This window comes from Sapajus apella, unplaced genomic scaffold, assembly GCF_009761245.1.
Source record: "Sapajus apella isolate SASKATOON/1434 unplaced genomic scaffold, GSC_monkey_1.0 scaffold85, whole genome shotgun sequence".
NCBI classification, from domain to species: domain Eukaryota; kingdom Metazoa; phylum Chordata; class Mammalia; order Primates; family Cebidae; genus Sapajus; species Sapajus apella.
In genome coordinates this window covers 7266254-7290386 of record NW_022437025.1, presented here as the reverse complement: position 1 = coordinate 7290386, position 24133 = coordinate 7266254, and the positions used below count along the sequence as shown (strand labels likewise).

Sequence of the window (24133 nt, the reverse complement as noted above, 5' to 3'; positions counted from 1 at the left end):
TATTCAGGAAAAAATATTCAAACAATCTACTTTCACTTCCAGGAAAGAGAAGAGGAGGTAAGAACACAGGTGTCCCATTATCATACCAATTACTCTACTGCTCCCTGGCTGAGGCCTCAGGTCAGGGACAGATGAGCAGCCTGGGTGTTGCCAACATTTGTCCTTATGTGGTACTTGTCGATGTGCTCTTCTGTGAGTCCAGGAACCACATTACCAGCTTCTTTGTTTTCTTTTACAGAGATATCAAGCCAGACAACATCCTGCTGGATGAACACGGTAAGCCCGCTACGAATCCTTTACAGGGACTCTCGGTGGAAAGTTTGAGATACTGGGAAATGGGGAGGGGGTGGGGGCTGGGTCTTGCTGAGTTGGAGATTAGGGTTGGCTAGAAACCTTCTCTTGTTTCAATCCTGGTGAAAGGACATCTGTGTAAATTTCTGATCCATGTCCTGCTGTGGTAAGTTGAATCAAAGTTACTTAAAGTGTCCACCTCTGAAGTCATTGCTGTTCTATCCCTGTGTGAGGAGGACAGGGCGGCAGTGAGGACGAGCATGGGGTCCCTGGGTTCTAACTCCAGCTCCCTCACCTATGAACGGGTGGGTTCAGGAGTCTCCCACCTCTCTGAGTCTCGATGTAATTTTCTGTAAAATGGGGAAAAGGCATCTCCCTTGCAGGGTGGTCATGAGGATGAAATGAGAGTGTATGCCTAGCAAGCAGAGCTTAATACTTGATAATCCGCTAAGCATTTACTCATCTGTCGGCTATGTCAGGCTTCTCAAAATTTCCTCTATATGCACACGGATCTTCTAGGCATCTTCTCAAACTGATTTAGTAGGTCTGAGGTGGGACCAGACCCTGCAAAGTTCAGAGTCCGCAAAGCTCCCAGGTGGCTGATGCTGCTGGTCCATGGACCACACTTTGAGTAGCAAGGCACCAAGTCAGTGGCTCTCTAACTCTGGCCTCATCAGAATTACCTGGGGGACCTAGTAAAAATCAGAGGTCAGGCCTGGTCCTGCTTCAGCAAGCCTGGGCCCCTATATTCTGGATCAGAATTCTGGGGATGGAATGCCCAACAAAATTTAAGAACCATGAGCCTAGGGCTCAGCCCAAGAACACTCAGTGGCCTTGACAATCAATTGCGGCTGATGCCAACAGCGGCCTTACAGCCTTGAAAACTAAATTCACTGGCACTGCTTCAGGGGCCCATCTCTCAGGGCCTAACATGGGGTTGACTGGAGGGAGCAGGTGGGGATTCTTCTCAAGTAGGGATTCTCATCTGTGTTGAGACCTTCAAGGATGAAGTGTCAAGTTTTCTACTTAGCTCTCCCACTCTCCCTCCCCACCCCTGCAGGCTGAGGTCATGGTTCTATCTCAAAGCTCCTCTCGAACCTTCCATGTGCCAGCAGCATAGCTTGGGGCATCCTAGCCTGATAGTGTGCATCCTCATGTACAGGAGTGGTGAATGGAACCATTTGCATCTCTGCATCAGATGCTGGAACCGCACTAAGTGGTTTTCGGGCAGCGAGGTTGAACTCACTGCGCTCCTGAATGGAAGGTCAGCAGCAGTCAAGATGTCTGGGGCACGGACAGAGAAGAGGATCCAAATCAAGGCAGGAGAGGAAGCAAAAGCAAGGTCTTCAGTTGGTATCGAAAAGTCAGGATCTTCAGATGTGCTGCTCAGCTGAGCTCCCAGCCAGCTGAGTGTCCTTGAGCAAGTGGCTGTGCCTCCATGTCTCAGCCTTCCCAGCAGTGACGCAGAAGTAATTGACCCACCGTGCAGGGTGGTGAGAGTCTCGTCTCGGGTGAGACTCGAAGCTCAGCCACCCATCACAGTAAGCAAGTGCTCAGGAAGGGGTAGGGAACTCGCCCTCTTCCTGTCCCTGTCTCTGCTCAGAGCCAGACAAGGTCAGATCACAGAAGCAAGGTGAAGAGGAGGTAAGAAGACACAGAGGCTGGTTCTTCATGGCAGCCTGGAAAGCAGGGGTCTGGAAGGCTGGGATCCTGGCAGCATCCTCAAGTCTCTGTCCTATTGATTAAGAGAGATTGCTAGGGGAAGACTTCCAGGACCTGCATAGCAGCCCAGAAGCAAAATTCAGGCAGAAACATGAATAGCAATAAGCCAGCCTTTGCACTGATGAGGAAAAGTGAGGCAGAGAGGTGGGCAGTAATCCAGGACTGTCTGGCTTCATAGTTCTGGCTCCATCCTCACCGCCGCTGGCCACAGCTCCCCTGAAACTACTGCACAGAAGATACAGGCAGACTCCCCTGAGTTTTCTCTTTCCTGATTTCCATCCAACCCATCCCACCTTCCTTCTGCACCCATTCTCAGCCTCCCCCTAGCCTTTCCCACATTCTTTCTTGATTCTCTTCTGCTCCGTTGAGCTCCTCATCCTTTGCCACCCCCTGCTTGGCCTTCACAGTGTCCCAGCCCTTCTGGCTATGCAGCACCCCACACACTCCCCAAGTGCCCCTGCATCCAATCTTCTTCCTCTCCAGCCTCCCATTTCATCAAAAAGTCTCTGCTAGATGGCGGAACAGAACATTGAATATGATATTTTATACTAAGAGGTGAATGGTTGATAACCTTTCCCCCCCTCCAACACCCAATGAGTGGCTTTGCAGGTGGTACAGAAAAGAAATTTAGGAGCAGGGAATTTTTCTTAGAAAAAGAGAAGTCTCCTTTCTGGGGAGAGAAGAGAGAGGATTCTATGCCCATGGCCCTCATTTACCTGCTCTTCAAAGGGGAGAAGCTGATCGGCTTTTTGAGCAGAGCCTGAAGATGGCCATTCTTGCTTTTGTCTTTTACTCAGTAAACATCTCTTGAGCACCTGCTGTGTGCCAGATTCTGGGAATTATGAAGAAGGGAAACAGGGTCCTAACCCTGATGGGTAGCATGGTGTTGGGGAGAGTGTGGGGAAGCTCATGAGAGGTCGGGGGCAGAGGGGAGAGGGAAAGGGGTGTGCAGGGGTTGTCTTGAAGGCAACGCCATGACAGTGGGATCCTGAGGGCGTGACAAGGCCAGGCAGAGGAAGGTGTGCCTGAATGGACAGGTGGTAAAGACAGTGGGGCAGAACTGCGGAAACAAGAGCAAAATGGTTGTTTGAAGAATACAACAGCCATTCGTTTTGTAGGTTTTTAACATTTAAAATTAACTTCCTGCCTTCCAGAACTTTACTATGAAACATGACCTAGCCATAAGGCAAGAAGGACAGTACGTGTTCCTAAGTGGGTCATAAGGGCACCCCATTTGTGCTGGCATCTACTGGCACCTTTTGTAAACTATATGACAAAACCTTGTACAAACCAGTAACTGTGTATTGCCGTTTCAAGAGTCCCATCACTGGTTGCATTAAATGCTTTCTCAGAGAACAAGTTAGTTAGTTGGGTTTCAAATGAAATATAAACATAATTAAACAAATGCATTTATATTTTATTAATGATTTCCAAGATCTGCTAATTTTACACAAAATCCAAGCATATCCCACAAGCTTCTCTGCTCCCCAGTGTCTGCCTAGTTTCTATCTTTCAGGGTTTTATGTCTTAGAATGGACATTTTAATTCTGCTCTGAGATTTGAGGTCTCTGAGCCAGCTACAAAAACAGAGAGAGACCATGCATTGAGGTAAAACAGAGTGAAAGAAGATAGAGCATCTTAGAACAAGGCAGGGGAAAGAGCTGAGTGCATTTTAGGCTAAGGACCATGAGATCAAGGCAATGGGAATTTAAAGACATGGGGGAGGGGGAAACAATTGCATTAATTTTCTACTGGTACAATAAAGTTGGGAAATGAATAACCACATAGCCTAAATGGCATAGGCAAAAAACATCCAGTTAGCTCACAGGATCCTGAGGTTGAGGTGCTCTAGGCTGGGCTTGGCTGATCTTGGCTGGGCTGGCTCCTAAGACCAAGGTTGGGTAGGCTGTGCTGTTGATGTTGGCTAAACCCACTCCAATGTCTGATGCTCAACTGGCTGTCAGCCGATCCCCTCTGGCCTTGGCTGGCTGGGTGACTCAGCCCTGCTCCTCGAGATCATCCCCTGCAAGTTCATCTGCATGGCCTGCCCATGGCCATAGCAGGAGCAACAGCAGGAGAGCCTGATCACTCAAGCCTCCACCTGTGTTGTGTTTGCCACCAAGGCAGGAGACAAAGCAAGTCATTTGGCCAAACCTAGAGCCCGAGGGAGAGAATGCTGCAAAGGCACATGGCAATGGGGTGATCCAGAGAGAGGTGAAGAATTGAATCCATTAATGCATTTGCCTACCACAAGGGTGATGGAAGAGGCCAGAGAAAATGGAATGGATGGAACCACGTGCACAGGCAGGTGGGTTAGTGCTTTCCATACAGGAGCTGAACTTCCCCAAAGGTGGGCAAGGAGAGAAGAGTGAGAGACAGAAGGAAAGAGCCTGCATTTTGCCCTTAAGTGCCACTGAGGGCCCTGGTTCACAGATCATTGATGATGACAATGAAGGATGTAGTCCTCATCCTCTTCTGTATTCTGGGAAGTGGTTCATTTGTTTCAGACTTGCCATGGCCAGGCATTGTGTCCAGTGACCTCAGGAGGCAAAGTCCCTGTGGCCGAGGACCTCATGGCCCGGAGTGGCTGTTCTCTGTCCTGGTGGCACATCACCTGGGTCCCAAGGTCCCACCTCCAGAAGCTCTCATTTGATTGCTCTTGCAGGACAGAGTGTTGAGTAGTGGGATCTTTTACAGTTCTCAGGTGGCTCTAATCTGCAGTTGAGGCTGTGGGAGGAGTAGAAATATAAACAGTTGATGATGACCCAGTAGGGTCAATGCCAGGACAGAGCAACTATGGGCTGTGGGGCAGCAGAAGGTCACTGAGGCCAGGGGACTGGTGCAGGGGGGCTTCCTGGAGGAAGGAACATGCACATTGGATGCTGAAGCATGCCTGAGGTCAACACAGCCTTTGAGGAATGCCATTCCAGAGGTGCACACTCATTTCTTGTGGCCATGGAATGGGCACAGTGGGGTTCAGAAACCTGATCTGGATCTTCAGTAGCCGGCAATGCAGCAGCCATGTGGTCAGAGTGGATTTGCTTTCTTTATTATATGATCCGTGTCTTGCATTTTCTGTATTCTGAAGCTTTCACCTCTGGAGCCTTACTAAGTCAACAGACTGCCCTGCCCGGGGCTGGCCAATCCTAGAGCTGGTAAACAACTTGCCCCAAGGCATGCTTTTCAAATGCCAACAACCAATCCAGAGCCATACCCCCAACATCTCCTTTATCCACTCTTCTAGGAATTTCATGTTCCGGACCCCTCCTCAGCTCCCCTAATTATCCCAGGTACGAGACTAGAGACAGCTCCAAGAACCCAGTCCCAAGGAAATTACTCAGACTAGTCAATCATAAGCCTGCTAATCCTGCTTCACCCATTCCTTCCCATGGAAACCACAGTAAAGGCTCTGCCCCACATTTCCCCGCTCCCCATCCTCCTGAGTGGCCCTAGTGCTTCCCTGTCTCCCCAGCCCATGACATGGGCTGCACCCTCCTCTTGGGAACTGTACCAAACGATCAGTCATCTCCTGATCTGGTGGCTGTATTGTACCTCAAATTTTCTATTAATTCACAGTATTTTATAACATTCATTAACTGAACTCATCTCAAAGAATTGCTTCTCCATCTGTTGCTAACATATTTGTTGATAAATGTGATGAGTGCTCCCCAAAATGGCCATGGCTAGCCACGTCGACACCCCCTTTTCTCCTGTCAAAACATTGTATGTGCTACTCCCAGCATGCCAGGAGGAAGAGACTCCAGGAAACTAAAAAATTGGACATGTGCTATTTATAAAGCATCAGATGCAGGGACTGTAGCAGTTAAGAAGGAAGGGAGAGGAAGCCACCATACAGGCTGGGGGGCTGAGATGTTTCTGTTGAGCCCGAGGAGCCCATGGTGGATATCTTGGAACCATATGGGTCGCAAGACTGTAAGGGTAAGCACATAGGAATGCACTTTAAAGCTCTTCTGAGGAACGTTGTAGTGAGATTCTTTCCAGCAAGCTGCCAGAAACGGGGCTTCTGCTGCAGCACTGTGCGGGAGAAGGTGTGAAAGTCCTAAAAACATGGTATATGAAACACCAAGGCCCCCAGTAAATAGCCCCTGTATTTTCTGGGGCTACCATAACAAAGTCCCACAACCAACAGGCATAAGCAACAGAAACATATTGCTGGAGGCTGGAAGCTCAGGATCAAGGTGTCAGCATGGTCCTGCTTCCACTGAAGTGAGTCGGGGGGGCTCTGCTCCAGGTCCCTCTCCTAGCTCTGGCAGCTTCTTGGCTTGTGGCAGCATAACTCTCCTCTTCACATAGCATTCTCCCTGTGTGCGTGTCGGCATCCAAATTTCTCCTTTTGATAAGGACACTAGTCATACTAGATTTGGGGCGCACCCCATTTCAATATGACTTCCAATGAATGATGTCTGTGATTACCCTGTGATTACCCTGTTTCCAGATAAGGCCATACTGTGGATTTGGACTTCGGTATGTGAATTTGGGGGGAAAAGGGACACAATTCAACTCATAACACCTGTCTTCTCTATATGGGATTTTAACAAATAAGAAATAAAACAAGAAAGTGGCAGGCAGAGGCCAAGATATCACCCACATACCTGAGAAAGGCTAGGATGTGTGTGAAACCAGTAAGGGTTTCCTATTCCGGGCCGAGACAGAGGCAGATTCACCACCAAGACCTTCCATCCTGCCTGTGTGGAGGGACTGCTGAGGTCACACCAAGAGCTTTGAGGAGTGGGAGAGAGGTCCCATTCCTGATAAGAGGAACCTGGGCCGAGCCAAACTGAGTAGGGCCAGTTTGCTCACCCTAAATTCACCCTTCACATAATCACTGCACCTCCCTTGGTGGGCAAGTGCTATGGTCTGAATGTTTGTGTCCCCGCAAAATTCAAAGGTTGAAACCCTAATCCACAATGTGATGGTGTTAGGAAGTGGGGCTGTGTTAGTCCATTCTCACACTGCTATGAAGAACTACCTGAGACTGGGTAATTTACGAAGAAAAGAAGTTTAATTGACTCACAATTTGACAGGCTGTTCAGGAGGCATGGTTGGGGAGGCCTCAGGAAACTTATAATCATGGCAGAAGCTGGGGGAAGTGCCACATACTTTTATAAACAACCAGATCTTGTGAGAACTAATTCATTATTACAAGAACAGCAAAGGGGAAATCCACCCTTATGATCCAATCACCTCCTACCAGGCCTCTCTTCCAACACTGGGGATAACAATTAGACATGAGATTTGGGCAGGAACACAGACACAAACCATATTATTTCACCTCTAGCCCCTCCCAAATATAATGTACTTCTCACATTTCAAAATACAGTCATGCCCTTCCAGCAGTCCCCCAAAGTCTTAACTCATTCCAGCATTAACTCCCAAGTCCAAAGTCGCATCTGAGACAGGACCAGTCCCTTCACCTATGAGCCTATAAAGGCAAAAACAAGTTAGTCACTTCCAAGATACAATGCGCATTACAGGCATTGGGTAAATACAACTTCCAAAAGGGAGAAAACAGCTAAAACAAAGGGGCCCCATGCAAGTCCAAAACCCAACAGGGCAGTCATTAAATCTTAAAGCTCCAAATATAAGTTTCATTTCCAGGTCATTTTTTACTCATCAATATAAGCATAGGCTGTTAGAGGCAGCCAGGCTACATCTTGAACATTTTGCTGCTTAGAAATTTCTTTTACCAGATGTCCTAAATCATCACTCTCAAATTCAAAATTCCACATATCTCTAGGGCCCCCAACCTTTTTGCTAATGCATAGCACAAGTGACCTTTGTTCCACTTCCTGCTAGGTTCCTCATCTCCATCTGACACCACCTCAGCCTGAACTTCATTGTTCATATCATTATCCGCATTTTGGTCACAATTTAACAAGTCTCTAGGAAGTTGCAGACTTTCTGTCATCTTCCTGTCTTCCTCTGAGCCCTCCACACTCTTCCAGCCTCTGCCAGTTACCCAGTTCCAAAGTTGCTAACACATTTTCAGGTGTCTTTATAGCAGTGCCCCACTTCTGGTACCAATTTTCTATATTAGTTTGTTGCCACACTGATGCAAAGAACTACCTGAGACTGGGTAATTTATGAAGAAGAGGTTTAATTGACTCAAAGTTCCACAGGCTGTACAGGGGTCATGGCTGGGCAGGCCTCAGAGAACCTATAAGCATGGTGGAAGAGGAAGGGGAAGGAAGCAGGTCTTCACATGGCTAGCAGGAGTTTGAGGGGTGAGGGGAAGTGCTACACACTTTTATAAACAGTTGGATCTTGTAATAACTCACTAGTACAAAAACCGCACGGGGGAAATCCAACCCCATGACCCAATCACCTCCCAGCAGGTCCCTCTTCTAATACTGATAATTACAATTATACATGAGATTTGGGTGGGGACACAGACCTAAAGCATATCAGAGGCCTTTGGGAGGTAATCAGGTCATGTGGATGGAACCTTCATGAATGGGATTAGTGCCCTTATAAAATGTACCCCAGAAAGCTCCCTCACCCCTTCCACCATGTGAGAATACAGCAAGAAGTTGCCACCTCTCAACAAGGAAGCAAGCCCTCCACAGACACCAGATCTGTCATGGCCTTGATCTTGGACTTCCCAGCCTCCAGAACTGTGAGAAACACATGTCTGTTGTTAATCAGTCTATGACATTCTGTTACAGCAGCCCAAATGGACTAAGATTGGGACTGAAGGAGTGGAAATAAGCTAATAACGTACTTAGGATAAATCCTGCTGATGTAGTTTGGTTCTGTGTCCTCACCCAAATCTCATGTCAAATTGTAACCTCCAATGTTGGAGGTGGGGCCTGGTGAGAGGTGATGAGACCCTGGGGGTGATCTCATGAATGAGTGAGTTATTGTGAGTTCCGGTTGTTTAAAAGTGTGTAGCACCTCTTTCCCTTCCTCCTGCTCCATCCATATGACTTTTCTGCCTCCCCTTTGACTTCCGCCATGATTATCCATTTTCTGAGGCCTCTCCAGAAGCCAAGAAGATGCCACTATGCTTGCTGCACAGCCTGTAGAACCATGAGCCACCAATTAAAACTCTTTTCTTTATAAATTACCTAGTCTCAGGTATCCCTTTGTAGCAATGTGAGAACAAACTCATGCACCTTCCTGGTGGAAACAGAAAGTGATTTCCCTCCTATATTCCTGCTAACACTGGATTCAATTCCAGTTTGGCCTGGTAAGAATAATCTTAATTATGCACTGTTCCCAGGATGGTGTTTGATACTGGTCTAGAGAAACATGTGGCCTATCCCCTGGCTTCATGAGGCACACCTGTCTGGAGAAGAACCACGTATGATGGAATGAGTTAGGAGCAGAGTGGGGGAAGCAGGGGTCTTGCCATCCCATGACCCAGATGGAGACACCACCATCCCTGGGCAGCTGCCTATTCTTAGTTCATTTTACCTGTTGGAGCATCATTGCCCTAAAAAGAGAATGGCTTAATGAAGTAGGAAGACAATGGGCCTCATAGTGAAACCTACCTGGGGCTTGAATTTTGGCTCCAGGAGCTTGGGCGAGACAGTCACTTTTTCAGTTGTTTATACCATGGAAGGGATGACCAGATGGTGTTCAGACAGGCCATGCCCCAGAGAACTCCTCCATCTATTGAGATTGCTCTGCTCCAAAAAGATGCCCTCTGCTTGGCTTTCACGAAATCTCACCTGAGTGCATCTCATCAGCAGAATCTAAATCCTGGCCAGAACCCTTGCTGCAAGAGAGTTTGAAAATGAGTTTTTCCCCTTCGATACAGGAGGTAGCAAAGAAAGGAGTCAGAGAGGATGCTAAGTGTCAGAATCTAGTGTCCAGCATGGTACCTCCTGGAGTCATTGCAAGGAGGAGATCATAGTAGGGAAAGTGTTGCAAAACTTCTCCAGAATGTTACTAATTGTGATTATTATGATTCATTAAATCACACGCCCAATACAGTGATGTAGAAAGGAAGTGTATTAGTCAGGGAGCCTTGACTCTGCAGTGCTAATGAACATCAAAAGCTACTGGCTTGACATTAAGAACCATGGACAGAGATAAATGATGGAAAAAAAATAAAAATGTCTGGGCTCGCTCAAAAGCCTTGGGCTGAGCGCTTTCTGTGCAGCATCAGCTCAAACTGGGGGCACATGCCTGGCAGGCTTTATGGAATCACAGGGCATGGGGGCACTGGAATTAGCTGGGGATGGAAGTGTCCCTCCCAACTCTCAGCAAAGGAGCTCAGTAAAGCCCAGAATTGTTGCATTTCTTGTCACTGGTTGTTGTTTTGCATTCTTCACCTGTGCAAGGGGGCAGCCTGGAGCAGACAGATGATTTTTTAAGGCCCTGAATTCCCACCCCATGATCAGGCTACAGAAGGAAGCCAAATTAAATGGAACAGGAAAAAAATCAAAGGCTCGTTTTATGCTTTATCAGGTGAAGACACGTGCTGAAAACAGTCTTCCTACCGTCGTAAACCAAAGGAAGCTTGGATAAGCTAGTGCCATGGAATTTGATAGGGTTCCTTTTTTCCTTTGGCCATCGTCCTGTGATAAGTTTGCTATGATCTCCATGAAGATAAATGGGAAGAAAAGAATAGTTCTGTGTGGTGTCCAGAACGTTTGATCCTGTGTTGAACAGTGGCAGCCGGTGTTATAATCAGCACCCACAGCTCCAAAGTGTGATTATTATTAGCAGAGAGCCAGGGTTGCTGGAAACGGCTAGAGCCTGCCAGGGGAGGGGGCTGCAGGGCCCATGGTCCTGATTCTCATCTCTTTTGGGATTCTTTGAAGCATGACCACTTTGACCTCTGGCTTAGGCATAATTTGGGTCCTGTAAACCAGCTGAGATGGGAATAGACATTCACCGGAGACTTACTCCAAATTCAAGAATGATGAAAGTGAAACAAGCCAGAGAATACTTGAAAGGAGATGACCACTTGTAGATTCCCTTTCATCCTAACTCTCAGTCCTCCTTCCTCTAGAGGGAGCTGTCTTTGCACCCACTCCCAGGAATTCCTAAGGAAGCATGGCAGCCTTAAATGTGTTCATAAAAGGAGCAAGGCCTGCCCCTACAGGCAGATGTCCTATTCTCCCAGGCTGTGGCCTTGGAGGTCCCAGTCACACAGCTGCACCAGGCTACCACTAGGCTCGAATTCCTTTGATAAACACCCTGTGGGGTTGTCCATTAGGTTGCTGCAGTCTTAAATGTCAAGAGTTAAAATGGAATGTTGTCAATACTCCTGTGACTATTATGATATCCCTATAAGCAATAAAGAATGAAGAAAGGTAATAGAATTTGCCTGCTCAAAGGTCTCTGTCATTGCACGGTAGTTTAAAAATAATAGAAATTTATTTCTCAGAGTTCTGGAGGCTGAGAAATCCAAGGTCATGGGCACATGCGATGTTGTCAGTACTCCCATGAGTGTTATAATATCTCTATACACGATAAGGAAGGAAGAAAGAGTGATAGGATTTGCCTGTTCAAGGATCTCTTTCATTTCTGGGTAGTTTATAAATAATAGAAATTTATTTCTCACAATTCTGGAGGCTGGGAAATCCAAGATCATGACCAGTGTCTGGTGAGGGGTGCTCTTTGCTTCCAAGTTGATACCTTGAAGCTGTGTCCTCGCATGGCAGAAGATGGAAGATCAAACAGTGAATGCAGTGTGAGGCCTCTTTCATGAGGTCAGTAATCCAATCAGCTCCTAAGGGTCCCACCTCTTAATATACTTTGCCCTCTGTGTCCATGGGTTCAATTCAACCAGCCATGGATAAAAACTGGTCAGAAAACAAGCATTCAAAAAATAACAATGCAACAATAAAAAATAATACAAATACAAACAATATTTAGAAGAAAAAATAGCTACTTGCATAGCCTTTCCATTGTATTAGGCATTATATTTAATCTAGAGATGATTTAAAGTATGTGGGAGGTTGGACACAGGTTAAATGAAGTACTAAGACACTTTATAGGCTTGACTGTCCACAGATTATGGTATTCCCGGGTTGTCCTGGAACCAGTTCCTTATGTGAATACTGAGGCATGGCTGTAATTTACCACATCAGTGATTAAGTTTCAACATATGAATTTTGACAAATACATTTAAACCATAGCAGGAGCCCTCACCAAGAATCCAACCATGCTGGCACCCTGATCTCAGACTACCGGCCTTCAGAACTGTGGGAAAGAAATGTCTGTTGTTTAACCTACCCAGTTGGTGGCATTATATTGTAGCAGCCCAACTGACTAACATGCAGTGGTACCACTCTCTGTGGTAGTACATTTCCTGGTAGTGGAAGTATGGGAGCAAAAACCAGAGCAGCAAAAGCTAGTCTGTCAATAGTGTAAGTCTTGGGGTCAGTTTTGAAGAATTAGTGGAAGTCTACCAGGCAGTTGAGAGGGAAGAACATTCCAAGGAGTGTCAAAGGCTTGGAGATGAGATGAATTTTCATGTGTTCAAAGAAAGGAGAGATGTATGTCTGGAGGACAGGATACCTAAACAGACCCGGGAGCATGGTTATTGATTATCAGTACTACATTAGCACTTGTATTAATGGGTCATACACAATACCCTGGTCTCCTTCTCTTTGAGTTTTAGATGTTTTCAGTTTATGGAAAGTAAGCCAGTTCATATTTTCAAATTTTATAGTAAACTTTCATTCTCCTGAGAAGGAACTCATAGTAAATCTTGTTGAGCACTAATTTTCATTTTCCTACATCTTCACTCGCCCATTAGAGGAGGCCCAGTGAGAAGTCACAGCTCATCAATTAGCACAGCCAGGGGAAAGCAGAAGTGGAATCCTGCTGCAGTCATGCAGGTTGTTGTCCACTGTACCTGAATTCCTGGGTGGAAACAGCACGTCTGTTCCAGAACAATCCCGGCGGCCAGGAAGTTGCGATATCAGGACTGTTCGACCCAGCTCCATAGGAGGAGGGTGGGACGAGGGGAAAGCCCCACTCTGGCTTCTGCACATATCAGCCTTGAGACCTTGGCCCCAACACTAGTCACTGGAACCTCAGGTTATTCTTCAGTGAAGACAAGAACAGTAACACCCTCCTCTCAGGAGCACTTGAAGGATTAAGATGAGATATGACACTTATTCTGCAACACTTATTAAACCTAAATAACAGTGGCTTAAAGGAGCCAGGGGTTGCATTTTCTTCCCCTCTTCATCAGTTTCCCTGCTTTAGTCCTTGCCCCTGTAATCCAGTCACAGCAGCTGAAAGAGTATTCAAAATTGAGTCCAATCATATCAAAACCCTCTCACGTGGAGTAAAAGCCGCCATCCTCACTGCAGCCCAGAAGGCCTGACATATTTTTCCCTGGAGAGAATTTGTCTCCAGTTCATTCAGAACAGTAAACATCTGAGAGTTACTAAGGAAACATTGAAAAGAAATAATAGTGAGGGTAAGCCCACCCTAATGTTACAATACCCTAAAATCTGTTACAATTAAACCTATGAAGTACTGCCCCAGCAATAAGCAACAGGTCAGTGGGACAGAAGAGAGAACCCCTGTGCTGACCCATATGTATGTGGAACTTTATATAAAGTGGGCATACTGCAGGTTTTTAGGAAAAGGTGAGTTTTTCAATTAATGTTGTTGAGACCACTGGAGATCCATTTGGAGGAAATGAAATCAGAATGCTATCTCATGCCATACACAAAAATATACTCCAGATGGCTGTAAGACTTCAGTATAAAAGGTAAATTATGTAAGTATTGTAAGAAAATATAAGAGGAGACTATGTAAAATCTTAGGGGTAAAATCGGCTTCTGAAAATTGGAAAATTATAAGAGAAATAACACTTAAAAGTATAAAATTAACATTATTTGCATTTTTAAAACTTCTTTATAGCAAGAGGCACTGTAAACAAAGTCAAAACACAAACAGTAGGCTAAGAGAAAATATTTGCAATGCACATAGGAGAGAAAAGGGCAAATGTATCTCAAAGACAAGGTGCTCCCAGTGAAAACTGACCAAGGTTCCAAGAGGCTGATCACATGGGAAACAGAGAGTCTCCTCTGTGGTGAGATAACATTTCTCACCATGTAATTTGCAGGACATAAAATCACTGATAACAACTAGTGCTGGCAATGTGCAGAAAAATACACATCCTCATATTCTGTTTATAGTGCCATAAATTATAACTTTTTGGAACATAATATGCATAACCCTGGACCCAGCAATCCCACTTCTGGGGATTTATTCAGTCAAAATAAAAGCACTAATATGTAAAGATGTATTCAGTAATTCTTGTCACATATTCTGCAATAACAAGAGAAACAATTAAGCAAGCAAAAGTGGAAACAACCTGAGTACTCATAATAGGGAATTGCTGAATAAATGATACATTGTGTGATACAAACATACTATAGAATACTGTGTAACCATAGGTCCACAGCTTCTTATCCGAAATCCTTGGGGCAGATATGTTTTCATAACTCAGAATTTTCTTCAGATTTAAAAATTCATTTATATTAAATAATATGTATTGTAATAACATAAAATAATGTGTTTAACACATAATATGTAATAATATTTTAAATAATACATTTTATACTATGTAATACCCAATAGGAGCTTGGAGGAACACCATGTAATCAAATACATTAACATTTCTACAGCAAAACATGAATATTCATTCCAAATGGAATAAATAAAAAATGACTGCTTCAGGTCAAATCTTATCACCAAGTAAATTGCGGAAAAAATTGCACTTAGAATGGAGGATAAAGGATTGTGGATGTCATAGGTAGACCAACATATACTAGCTTGAAAATTGTCCATGCTTCATGGCTCTATTCAAAAGTAACTTTTAGAGTGACCCATGAAGTATGATGTCATTATTGCCGGAACAAACCAAAGCTCCCACATATGTGGATATACATTTGCAGAAGCAAAGAGAAATCATGGAGGAGCGACATGAATTGTGTGATTACATTGTGGCGGGAGAGACAATGAGGGGCTTAAAGTGGTGACTCAAAAACATGTCTATATTCTTTGGCTTATTTTAATGAGCTGGCATCACTTTCATAATGAAAATACTAAACTTTTGACAGAAGGGGAAGGTGGAAGGAAACTAAACAAAAGCCACATTTGAAGGCTCCATAGTCCTCTTACAATGGCAACATGTGCCACTGTGTTTAGAACTATGTGGGTGTGGGGTACAGCAATGACTATGATATACACTCACTTTTACATGCCTTAAAGTGCAAAACAGCAGTGTGAGTTTGCTTTCTTGTTGGTATTAGAAATAAAGGAATAGACCAGGAACAGTGGCTCACACCTGTAATCCCAGCACTTTGGGAAGCTGAGGTAGGCAGATCACGAGGTCAGGAGTTTGAGACCAGCCTGACCAACATGGTGAAAACTCTGTCTCTAATAAAAATAGAAAAATAAGTCAGGCGTGGTGGCGTGCACCTGTAATCACAGCTATGCAAGAGGCTGAGGCAGGAGAATCACTTGAACCCAGGAGGTGGCGATTGCAGTGAGCTGAGATTGCAGCACTGCACTCCAGCCTGGGAGACACAGTGAGACTCCATCTCAAAAAATAAAAATAAAAAAAAGAAGAAGAAGAAATAAGGGAATAGGAGGGTGCAGGGGATGTGTTGGTCTTGGCTGGAGAAGGTGGGTTTGGAGCTACTCCTTGGCAGGATAATAATGCTAAGAGCAAACACTTAAGAGAAGCCTCTCTACTTCCTACATGTCAGCATCACTCTAACTGTTTTATGTGTATTAACTCCCTGACTTCTGCAACAGCCCTCTGAGATGGAGATTTATTATCATCATCCCCATTTTATAGATGGAGAAACTGAAGCCCAGCTAGATTAAGTTATTTGCCCAAGGTTGTACAGCTACCCCCAACAAAGCTGAGGCCTAAACCAAGGCAGTCTGACCCAGAGTCTGTGCACCCAACTACTATTACACACTGCCTCTTTTCAGGCAGGACCATGGATGGTCGAATGGAGAGATACTCACTGCAGCCACAGGGAAGGGACCTGAGGAAGCCCCAGAGGCCAAAGCAGCCTGGGGATGTTCTAGGAATGTTACTTAGGTAGGAATACTGTGCATCCCAGCAAAGACCTGGCTGGGTGACTTAAGCTTCATCCACAAGTACCTGAAGAGTATTACAAATCCTCACAGAATAAATACCTTGCTGCTGCATCTCACCTAGGACCACTGAACAGATTGGTGGCTGAGCAGCTTGCTCACACATCAGTGCTGGCAGTTGAGTCTGAGATTAGAGCGTTGTATGTTAAACTGCTGGTGCTTTTTCTGTCCACTGTAGCTGATCACATCAAGCATGCCTCTCCCATATGCAGTCCCGTGGGCTTCTCAGCATGCCTCAATGTACCTGCTCCAGAATGTGTTTTCCCATCTCTTGGTGATGCCTTCCACTTCCCTCCAAGTCAATTTCGCATATGCCACCCATCTATGCATTTAAGTCCCACATCCCAAATGCCACTCTCAGATTTGGTGAAAATGCAGTCAGCCATTTTCACATGATGTGATGACAGAAAAATAGAAATGTAAGTGCAGTTGTAACTATTATCCAAGGATCTCTGAGCTGGAATCTTATATGTACCAAATTCCCCAAAAAGCAAGTACTGATCAAAAGTCCCCACAAAGCAAGTAGTGACCATTTGGGTGTTTCCTTCCTCCCTATCCCCTTCCTTCCTTCTCTTTTATTTATCTCCTTTACCTGCACATCACTTTGTTTCCTTCATTTCCTTTCTCTCCTCCTTCTTTGCTTGTCCTGTTTTTTGAACACCTACTTTGTAGGTGCACCCAGCCTATCCATGCCCCATCCACTGCCATCACTTCAGCCTGGATGGGAGGTGGTCTCAACCCCCTAGACTTCTCCCTACTAAATTCACCAAGAACAGTACTAAGGTCTCCAATGACCACAGTGGACAAACAGCAGAACAAGCAGTATCCTCTGAGTGGGAGAATCCTCTCCACCCACCCCTGCCCCAGCCACAGCCCACCTACAGCTTTCCTGGGAGAAAGAGTCTGGGCTGACCTGTCTTGTTTATTTCCAGGAGCTTTAATTCTCCACATCAGTCTCTCTAAACTTTTAATCCATAAAAAATGTATCCTGCCCCTCAATATATTTATGCAAAACTAATATGCCTATGTTACCAAATGAATTCACATTCTGAAACATGCACACAAAATAAACATGTTTAAAGTATCAGATAAAATAGCATTATAAATAGAAGTTCTAATGTTTTCTTCCTGTATCCACCTTGCCTCAAAACACAGCTTTAAATACCCAGCTGCCTGCAGCCCATGCTAACTTGAGTTTCTGTTTCTGTATTTGCAGGACATGTTCACATTACAGACTTCAACATAGCAACGGTAGTAAAAGGAGCAGAGAGGGCTTCCTCCATGGCTGGCACCAAGCCCTACATGGGTGAGTGTTCCAGCCCCTTCTTTTCATGTGAGTAGGCTCAATGCCTAAGACTCAGCATCCTTCTCTTGTTTCATCTGCCACTGCCCCCGCCATGCACCCTTCCCCCATGCTCACATGAGGTTCCATAGTTCCCAGTAGATAAAATGCTCTCTCAAAGCTCTGGACCTTTCCTAGCTGTCTCTGCTTGGCAACCTCTCCCTGCTTGGTTTTCTAGAGAACTCCTGCTCAGCCAGAGAGCCAGAGCTCAGGCTTGAGAGGGTAGCAAACGAAACAAGTATTTTCTTTTCCATTTATGTTCAGTATTTGCCAGAATTTAACTTGGTGGTGGTCATTCGGAATCTATATTCCTAGGCACCCAGTGTTCTTTCAATATGTAGTTTTAAATAGTTTTTTTAAGGACTTTTTATGGAATTATCATTTTTGGTATTCATTCTGTTCTCTTGCTTTTGATTTCTTGGTTATGGATGCCTCCTATCTGAATGCTGGATCCTCTTTGCCAATCCTCAACAATTGTCACTGTCCCTCAAATCTTTATTACCTCTGGCTTCCTTTCTTTAAAAATGTTCTTGGCCAGGTGTGGTGGTTCATGCCTGTAATCCCAGCACTTTGGGAGGCCGAGGCGGGCGGATCACTTGAGGCCAGGAGTTCAAGACCAGCCTGACTAATATGGTGAAACTCTTGTCTCTACTAAAAAAAAAATACAAAAATTAGCCTGGCATGGTGGCAGATGCCTGTAGTCCCAGCTACTTGGGAGGCTGAGACAGGAGAATTGCTTGAACCCAGGAGGCAGAGGTTGCAGTCAGCTGAGATTATACCACCGCCCTCCAGCCTGGGCGACAGAGTGAGATTCTGTCTCAAAAAACAAAAAAAGTTCCCATTGTTATATTTCTCTTTCTCCCAAGGTATTATCTATTGTATTTGTTTTGTGTGTTTTCTAGTGAAGTCTTCATTTCTGAAATCATTTTCCCTTTATTTCTTTTTCCCTAAGTTCTCTCACCTGATTTCTGAGTTTTTTATTCTAATTTATGTTGTTTTTTATGTCTTATGTTATTTTGTTAATGCTTTTATTACATGTTAATTCTGAATGTCTATATTTGTTGTCAATTACTGTGTAACAAACTGTGTCAAACCATAGTGGTTTAGGACAATCGCAATGTTATTTCTCACAATTCTGTTGGTTGACCAAGTTGTTTCTCTTCAGGATTGGCTGGGCTCACTCGTGAAGATGCATTCAGCTGGTAGGTCAGCTGGGAGCTGGGTTCAGCTGGGACAGCTGAGATGAATATATCTCTCTTTCTCTATGTGGTCTTTCATCATCAAAGTGGCTAGAGTGAGCTTCCTCACATAGTTTCAAGATAAGATGGTAGAGCCACTTCCCCCATGCTTATCAGAACTCTCAGCCTGCTTCACATTTCCTGATGTTCAGTTGGTTAAGGCAAGTCACATAGCCAACCACATGGAAGGGAACTGCATGGGGTACAGGTGTCAGAAGGCTGATTAACTGGAGGGCCATTAATGAAACAACCCATCGCTGTGTCTTTTAACTCTTTTGAAAAGTAGGCAATGGTTTCGGTCTGTTTTATCAGCACATCTTTCTGTGTGTTTTTATTCCAATGGTGTTATTCTGCTCTTCATTCTCTTCTTACTTACAATAACTTGGAATTTGACTTTCATACTTTTCTGTTCCTCTTTTGTTTCAATATTGTTGATTCTTATTAATATATCATATGCACAAGTTATATGCCTAGATAATCCCCATTTACCATTACAAATAATATAAGAAATACGTGTTTAAGGCTAGAAAATGTAAACAGTACAGCACAAAAGTGCACAAAGATTAAAAGCCCATATTTTTTCATATCTTTCTCCCAGGGGTTACAGCTATTCATGTTTTCTTTTCATTTTCTTTTTTCAAATGGAAGAAGGAGACCTTAGGAAGAGTAGAATCTGATAACTGGATGAAGCATTTATAAGCAGTACCAAACCAGAGGTGCAACTTTTGCCTCAGAAGACTAACCACTGGGATGAGGAGTCCGCCATCTTGGCTGAACTCTGCTGCTGTCTGTCATTTAGCAGTGAAAATGCCGTTTTCAGTTTGGCCTCACTTAACTCCGGTCAGGTTGTGCCTTATATGGCACTGTATATTGAATTAAACAACCAAAAATCTTTCTTCTCTGACCTCATACACAGTGCCTAACACAGCCCGGAGGAGTTAGGGCTGTACGTGAGTATTGGGGTGGGGGGACGAGGCTTAGTTTGGGCATGGTCGAGGGTTTGAGCTCCATATGGCCTGAGGAAGAAGAGACCTCTCTGGGCCCTTGGCAAAGTCTAAAGTCCAGCCTAACTTCATGAACACTAGGTTTTTGGGGATCCACTGTAACCTTCTTATTGACTTTCTTACACATTTAAAAAGAAATGACTATTTATTTCCCTGGAAGGATAAATTCCACCTTTGAACTTGAGATCAAAATAAAACCAGCTAAGGGGCCTCCAGCAAGACAGAGGGGTAGAAATTGCTTATTTATGTGAACTTTGATTTTGTGAACTTGTAGAAGATGGTGTGGTTCAGGATAGCCTTCCTAACTTAACAGACCTATCTCTTGTGTTGTTTGCGAAGTGCCAAAATCTAAGGCAGCTTGTTATTAAGGTTTCCTGGCTCTGTTCTCCTCTCCCATTTGTATCTGGAGTTTCTCTTTCCTTTGTCTGCAGGGTACCTGTCCTGATGCATTTTGGTTTCACTTCACTTCACACAGTTTTTCCTTGGGGCTTTTTCCTGGAAGGAGCTGTGGCTGGTGGATTATAGAATTTTGATGTCCCAGACTCTTCCGCCTCCTCCAGAATTTATCAACAGCCATTTGAATGCTCCTGATACTAGACTGGGCAAACTCCTACCAGCTTCAGCTGCTGTTCTCAAAGTGGTCAGCTGTGCTTCCCAGTGAATCCCTGCTGAGTGTTTTGGAGTTGTCAGTTTTCTGGTCCATAGGATGCTGCTTGGTTCTTTCTGTGTAGAAATCGCTACCATGCAGGTCTTGTCGCTGTTGGTGTTTTGCTCCTACCCATTTGTATTTTGAGGGTTTTGGGGACAACTTAATTTTGCAGCAAATGCATCCATGCGTTTTTGCTTTAGCCATCTATTTGCTCTGTGGAGATTCAAAATCTATGCCATCATCTCCCTAGAATCCATTACTCATGTCATTAATCTTTCATTTATTAAATAAATTGACTAAATAAAGTTTGGCTACAAATACTTGCGATGGTATAAGTAACAGGCAACTTGCTTTTGAGTATTTACTACACATCAGGCACTGAGCTAAGTGCTTTCCACCTATAATTTCATTTAATGTGGAGACAAGCTCATTAACTATAACCTGTAACTTCTTTTAATGCCCTCAAACATGAGATAGACACAAGTATTTCTTTCCATTTTAGAGTTAAGGAAATGGAGGTAAGGAGGTTGGGTGACTTTCCCACACTGACATTATTGGCAAGAGTCAGACCCAGGTCAATGTGACTCCAAAACCCAAGCTCTGAAGTACATCTCAACCTGGCTTCTCATGACCGCAACTCCTTTTTCGCAAAAATACCAGCAGATATCCATATAAGTGAATACATCTGCTTACAAGTAGTCTTAGTCTTCATGGGAGCCTGAACACTTACTCCAACATGGCTTTTTTTTGTTGACAACCTTTCTGAAAACCCTTTCTGGAAGAATCTGGAGCTGGGGCAAGTCTGACCGATGAGGTCACTGCCTTGAGATTCAAGAGAGATTAAATGGGAGTATTCAGCAACTGATGGGATGGAGAATGGGGGCAAAGGCTACTTCCCGGGTCTCTGGATTGTGCAACAGAGTGGTGTTAACTCTGTAGGGGACACAGCAAGAGCAGTAGGTTTGTGGAGTGGTGTAATGTGGATGGAGAACCTGCCAGCACTGAGATGCAGCATAGCCAAGCAAGTGGATGAGATCCCCCAGGGAGGATGCAGGAAGGCAGAGGACCGATTCCAAGGTTCAACAATGCTGTGCTGGAAGGGGCAGGTGGAGGGTGAGAAGGACATCCCACCAGGAAGGGCCAAGAACAGAGATGCCAGGTAAGGGCAGCAGCTCCCATTAGAAGCCTGCACTGTATTCCTACAGATTTGTTCTGATTGCCTTCACACTGTTTCCAAAAAGCAAGGGGATGTCAAGGAGTGTAGAGCCTGGACCACCGGGGAAGTTCAAGACAGTTTTGTTTCATTTCGTTTTTCAAGACAGAGTTTCGCTCTGGCCGCCCGTGCTGGAGTGCAGTGGCACGATCTCGGCTCACTACAGCCTCCACCTCCAGGGTTTAAGCGATTCTCCTGCCTCAGCCTCTCGAGTGGCTGGGATTACAGGCACACACCACCATGCCCAGCTAGTTTTTGTATTTTTAGTAGAGATGAGGCTTTACCACATTGGCCAGGCTGGTCTTGAACTCCTGACCTCAGGTGATCTGCCTCCCGCAGCCTCCAAAAGAGCAGGAACTACAGGCGTGAGCCACCGCACCTGGCCAAGTTCAAGGCAGTTTTCTGCCAGCCCTGACGTCTCTGCTGCACATGGCACCGTGCCTAGTAGACTCACCCGAGCCTCCTCAAAGGCTGTACTTGGGTTTCCTGGCCTCCTTCCTGGCTTCCTTCCCTGTCTCACACTGTCTGAAGCAGCCCAGTCTGGGTTCTTGGCCTCTAGGAAAGCAGAGCCATGTGGACCCAGCTGGCCACTCTCCTCCATGGCCTGCCTTCAAAAAGGAGAAGAAATCTGACCTGGATTGGGACCCTGCTACCTGCTTGTCTTCACATTTCATCCTCAGAAGATTCACACGAGGTTTCCACAGCTGTCTTACTTTATGTGTGAGGAGCCTGAGGTCCAGAGAGGTTAATTAGCCTGCCCAGGGCCACAGAGCTGGTCAGTGAAGGAGCCAGAATTTGAAGCCAAGTCTGTTTGGATCTCAGGTCTATGCTTTTGCTGCTACACCAACCTGCCTTTTAGACACTGACCTCCTGGATCATAACGACAACTTTCTCAGCCAAGTTATAAGTTCATTGTCCCAGCTGTATATGAAAGTACTGGTGTCCTTCCAATTAGAAAAGCTTCCGGCCTGACTTAATGGCCAAATGTGCAAAAGATATTTTTATGGGCTTTAGAGGGCACAGCTGATTTTCCAAATGGTTGTATTTTGAGACACTGTGGTTGGGTAACAGTACCAGGCAGTGGGAGTTTAGTGGGGAAGATGGGGTTAAGGGGGAGCTCTCTCAATAAAGTGAAATCCTGCAGCTCCTGGGGCTGTAAATTCCTAATGCCAAGTGACAGGTTTGTTTATTTCACTCACTTGAGCTGTTCAGTTCAAAGGCCCAATAACAAGTTCCCAGAATGTTCCCAACACAGATTCAGAAAATGGGCTGATGAGTAAGCTCCCAGAGGTAACTCACAAAAGATGATCCCGGAAGAAAAATTTGCATAGGACTGAATTTTCATTAATTAAAAGAGCAGATGGAATTTGCAATTGGAGAAAAAAAAAAGATCTCTATAAAATGTGCCAGATTAGAAGTCAGAAATGTTCCAGCAGCCACCCGGGGCTTCAGAGTTTATTAATTTGAGGTGAAATGAAGAGCAGGGCATTCATTCAGTAAACATTTACAGAGTATTTAGGAGGCACGGGGCTTAGTTAGGCACTGGGGCTGCAGAGGGGAATACTGCTCTCCTCGTCCTCAGACAGATCAAGTGAATATAGTTGTACACAGGTCACAGTCAAGGAGGACAATGGTGTGGCTACTAGAAGGAGGTGCTTCTGGCATGAAGACAGGGAGATGAGATCTTTTTGGAAAGTTTTAGATAGGTTCCTGGAGAAGGTGAACAACTGAATTAGACTTTATGGATGTGCTCTGTTGGGTAACGACACTGAGAGGACATTCAGGCAGACGGAACAGCCCCACACAAAGGCACAGAGGAGTAAAGCAGCCTTGTGTGAAGGGAGAACTTGTTAGCTCCATTGTTTTACAGCTTCCAGAACAAGAGGAGTGGGGGAGGGAGAGAGGAGACAGGCCGGACCACAGGAGTCATGAATGCCGTGGTAAGGGCCCAGGGAACCAGTGGAAGGTTCAATGCTGGAGACCACTGTGATCAAGTCAGAGAATTAGGGCCTCAAGAGTGGTGACCTTGGAGAAACAAATGAGTAACAAGAAAGCATTAGGGGTCGGTCTCATGGGGGATGGGTCCAGGTGAAGTGTGGGCTTCAGCATGGGGCAGTTGAGTGTCTTCCACTTAGTGGCTGAGTGAACCTGAGTAAATCTCATTACCAGACGTGGTGCACATAAAGCACCTACCATGCTAAACACTCAGGAAATGTTGGTCACTGAACCAGAGCACCTCTCAGAATCCTCATCTGAGAAATGGGGTTAATGATTTATGCAGTCAGCCTTGGGAGGTTGCTTGTGAGGATTCACCGACGTGAGTATAGAAGGCGTATAACATAATGCCCGACAAAAGGTAAATGCTGGAAACCAGGAGGCAATATTAATGTTGTTGTTCTGATTGCTAATAATTTCATGACTATTTGGTATATGCTGGACACTGGGAACACGGAGCCAAATCCAACATTCCCCTGCCTTACGGAGCTCCTGCTCCAGGTGCGGAAACAGACTAACCAAATCCTAGTTCACTGCAGTGGCTGTGTTGGCCAGGGGATAGCA

At 45.1% G+C, this 24133-nt stretch overlaps 1 protein-coding gene across 1 annotated transcript in view; it reads left to right on the top strand.

The window, feature by feature from the left end:
• The window catches only part of STK32B (serine/threonine kinase 32B), a 439121-nt gene that overhangs the window by 348095 nt on the left and 66893 nt on the right, over positions 1–24133 (top strand). Inside the window, exons 5-6 of the mRNA XM_032254176.1 lie at positions 239–276; positions 17345–17434. Of these exons, the coding sequence (XP_032110067.1) occupies positions 239–276; positions 17345–17434 (128 nt within the window). The remainder of the gene's footprint in view (positions 1–238; positions 277–17344; positions 17435–24133) is intronic.